The 3,374-nt window shown below is 27.2% G+C and overlaps 1 protein-coding gene across 1 annotated transcript; it reads right to left on the reverse strand.

Annotated features, from left to right (window-relative positions):
• Positions 1–260: 260 nt before the first annotated feature.
• On the reverse strand, positions 261–1,028 carry LOC112520128 (aquaporin TIP3-1-like). Its single transcript, XM_025128429.1, has 3 exons — positions 896–1,028; positions 557–810; positions 261–305 (listed from the first exon to the last, which is right to left on the reverse strand). The coding sequence occupies exons 1-3, from the start codon at positions 1,026–1,028 to the stop codon at positions 261–263; spliced, it is 432 nt and encodes a 143-aa protein (XP_024984197.1).
• Positions 1,029–3,374: the final 2,346 nt, after the last annotated feature.

Below are 3,374 nucleotides of genomic sequence, written 5' to 3' on the forward strand. Positions count from 1 at the left end.
AGTCATATTATAACATCGACTGAAATAAAGAATAAAATGAAATATTAAAAACACGATGTATCTCGCTGCATTGCGCGAGTACGCTTCTAATATATATATATATATAAACCACATTTAAAAGATTGACCCTCTTGAAAGCGCAGGTCCGATCATGACCGTGAATTAATGTATACAATTATTTAAGATATAGTAATTACGTTTTTGTCCTTGTGGTTTGCCAAAAATTATATTTTCGTCCTTATGGTTTAAAAATTACGGTTTTAGTCACTTTGGTTTGCAATGGTTTTCGTCCATGTATCGAGTCCCTATAGTGGAGAAAAATGTTCAGGATATTGCCCAGAGTATCGAGTCTTTATAGTGGTAAACTTTGGTTCTGATATCATGTGAGAATATGATAAATCTCAAATTAATCTCCAAAAAAGCCCTTAAGGAGAGAAGAAAAGTTCCAACATAGATAGAGAAGAATTTTTCCAAGTCTAGTCGATGTGTGACCCTAACATAATGATGTGAAGAAAAATGGAAGAAATTGATGGTGGGTGGAGTATTTATTGTATACCATGCCGACGGTAGTTGGCCGAAGTAACGAGACTCTAGGGAAAAGAAATATAATCAATTGAGCCACCCAGTGGTAGAGTTCTCGAACCAACGAGACTCTTCCAGTGACGAGTGTACCAAAAGTGATCGCTGGCTTTATGTGTCCACTGGATATGTTTAAATTGGATGAGACGAGGACAAACAATGCCAGTGTGGTGGCTATTACCACCAACACATTTGTCATCGCTCCCAACACATCACCACCGTATGCTTTCTCTGAATGTTCAAAATCCAACATGAAATTCTAACTGTTAAACAATCCAAACCTGCCCATTTGATTGCCGGAAAGTTTAGTTCATACTAAGAGCAAGGACGGAGCCTTCGACAACAAAAACGAAGACGGAGGCTGAAAGGTACTCCGACAAGGTGGTGCATGCAAAATCCCGATGGGTGGCTTCATTTGCCGTCCCGATGGCATATCTACGTGGCGACATAACTTCAATTTTCTTTCGTTATCCACCTTTTGAGGGTGCAGGGGGTAGAAATAGATATTGAAATCTGTTGAAAGATCTAAGCTAGACATCATTATTAGCAGTTATGGCTAGTTAACTTTATGGCAGTTACAAATTGAATCGTTACCTTGAAGGGATGCGACGGTTCTTTAGTATTGTATATATGTAAACTGATGTAATCTGTGTAGTTGTGATAATAAAGTATAGTTATATATATATATATATATATATATATCTGTATCACACTAAACCATTCTCCATATACATTTAACTTATTGATCATCCTTAAATTCTGGGTTGTTTGTGTCTTGATCTAACAAATCGAGGACACAAGGGAAGGAACAAATTGTTTGTGGTTGTTGTTGGATAAGGTGAACATCAGCGTGTCATGTTCTTGGGAAGAAGAAGTAGGTGTGGGGTATTTATTTTAATAAAAGTAAGTAAAATAAGAAACTTATAAGAAGACCAAAAGGTCCCTCGATTAATGAGGATAAGGACATAAGGTTAGCAGAGTTAATCTCAAGGACGAAAACCGAAATAAATAGCAAACCACAGGGATGGAAACCATAATTTAAAAAAGTAAAGGAACAAAAATAGAAACTTTTAACAAACTATAAGGACTAAAAATGTAATTTGCTCTTTAAAACATCTCACATTTTAAAAATGAAACAAATAAATAATTGATCAATAATTTTGTTCAAATACACGTGTTTCACGCCGTAAGAAGAAAGCTTGCGACTTGTCATTGTCTTTTTAACAAGTAAACTACAAATCAATTTCGACCCTTCCGCCTTCTATCCACATTTGTAAATAAAATAAATTTTTTTTATTATTTTAGCTTCCCATTTTTAGAAGATTTTTAATAGCTTTTTATATATATTTTTTTAAAATAAAGCATAGATATTTTTAAAAAGTTACATTTATATTTAACAGATTTTTTATTTTAAAAATTTTAATATAAATTATATTATTATAATATTCTATAATTTATCATATCAATACATTTATATATAAAAACTTTTTTTATAAAAAAATATAACTCAATCTCAGTGGTGAAATTGAATAAAATAATCATTTTTCTCTTCTATCATCAAGTTATAGAGAATCTCCATGATTCTCTATTTTAGAGAACAAGATAGTAAAATTGTTGAAACATTTTATAGAACAAAAACTAATTTTTTTTTTATTTTACGAAAGCTGTTCGAGCAGCTTTTATCTTTGTGATTTTAAAATTTTGGTTTTCATTTATATGGTTTGCAATTTGTTTTTATTTTCTTCTTTAAGGTCAAAATATTGCTTTTAAGTATAAAAGACTAAAGTAGAAATGAATTCTAAATCATAGGAATGAAACAAGCTATAAATATTAAACCACAAGGACTAAAGTATATAAAAATTTATATTGCTTATAAATTGATTTGTATATTAACTAAAATATATTAAAAATATGATTTTTTTTACAAATTACATGATTATAATTGTCTCATCAATACGTTTAAAATGAACTCAATATTGAATTTTTTTTTTTTGATTTGATCTTATATTATTAAATATCATAAATACATAAAATTTATATTTTTTAAACTTATATTTTCTACCCTTATGATTATTTATTTAATGTACTTTAATTTTTTTTTACATTTTACATCTTTATATTTAGAAATTTAAAAAATATATATCGATATTAGTATCAAATTAATTATTTAAAAGTTCTTGTTTTGTTGTCTAATTTCTTTAATTCAAGTTTTTTTTATAATTTAATTTATGTTTAATAACGAAGTAATTTATTTATTGATTTAATAACATATTTTTTTATAAAGATAATAATTCAGTATTTTGTCAGAACACAATGATTATTTTAATTACATTTTAGATTTTTTTAATTTAAAATATTTATCCAGTATTTGATTATGTTTATCTGTAATTAATTACACAAGTTCAAGTATGTATATTTAATAAATTGTACTTATTCATTATTTACTTGTAATTTTGAATTTTAAGTAATGTGTATCAATAAATGGTACTTTATGTATAAAAAAAATACTTTTTAATAGCTTTTGTTAAATATTTTATAACATATGTTTTATAGATTTTAAGGATGGCTTAATTTCCAATTATCCGAACCCCTTAAATTTCCTTTTATTTTGAATTTTAAGCATTATTTTAGGGGGATGCTAATGGCACCCCTTTAGTAGGGGTGTAATTTTTCTTGAAATTTGTACCATTCAACTTTTTTTATAAACATCATTTCAATAATTATTTTATTAATTTTATTTTATTTTATATATTTATATTTAAAAATATATATATTATTTTATTATTTTTATATTA

Source organism: Cynara cardunculus (genome assembly GCF_001531365.2).
Source record: "Cynara cardunculus var. scolymus isolate 2C chromosome LG 10, CcrdV1, whole genome shotgun sequence".
NCBI classification, from domain to species: Eukaryota; Viridiplantae; Streptophyta; class Magnoliopsida; order Asterales; family Asteraceae; genus Cynara; species Cynara cardunculus.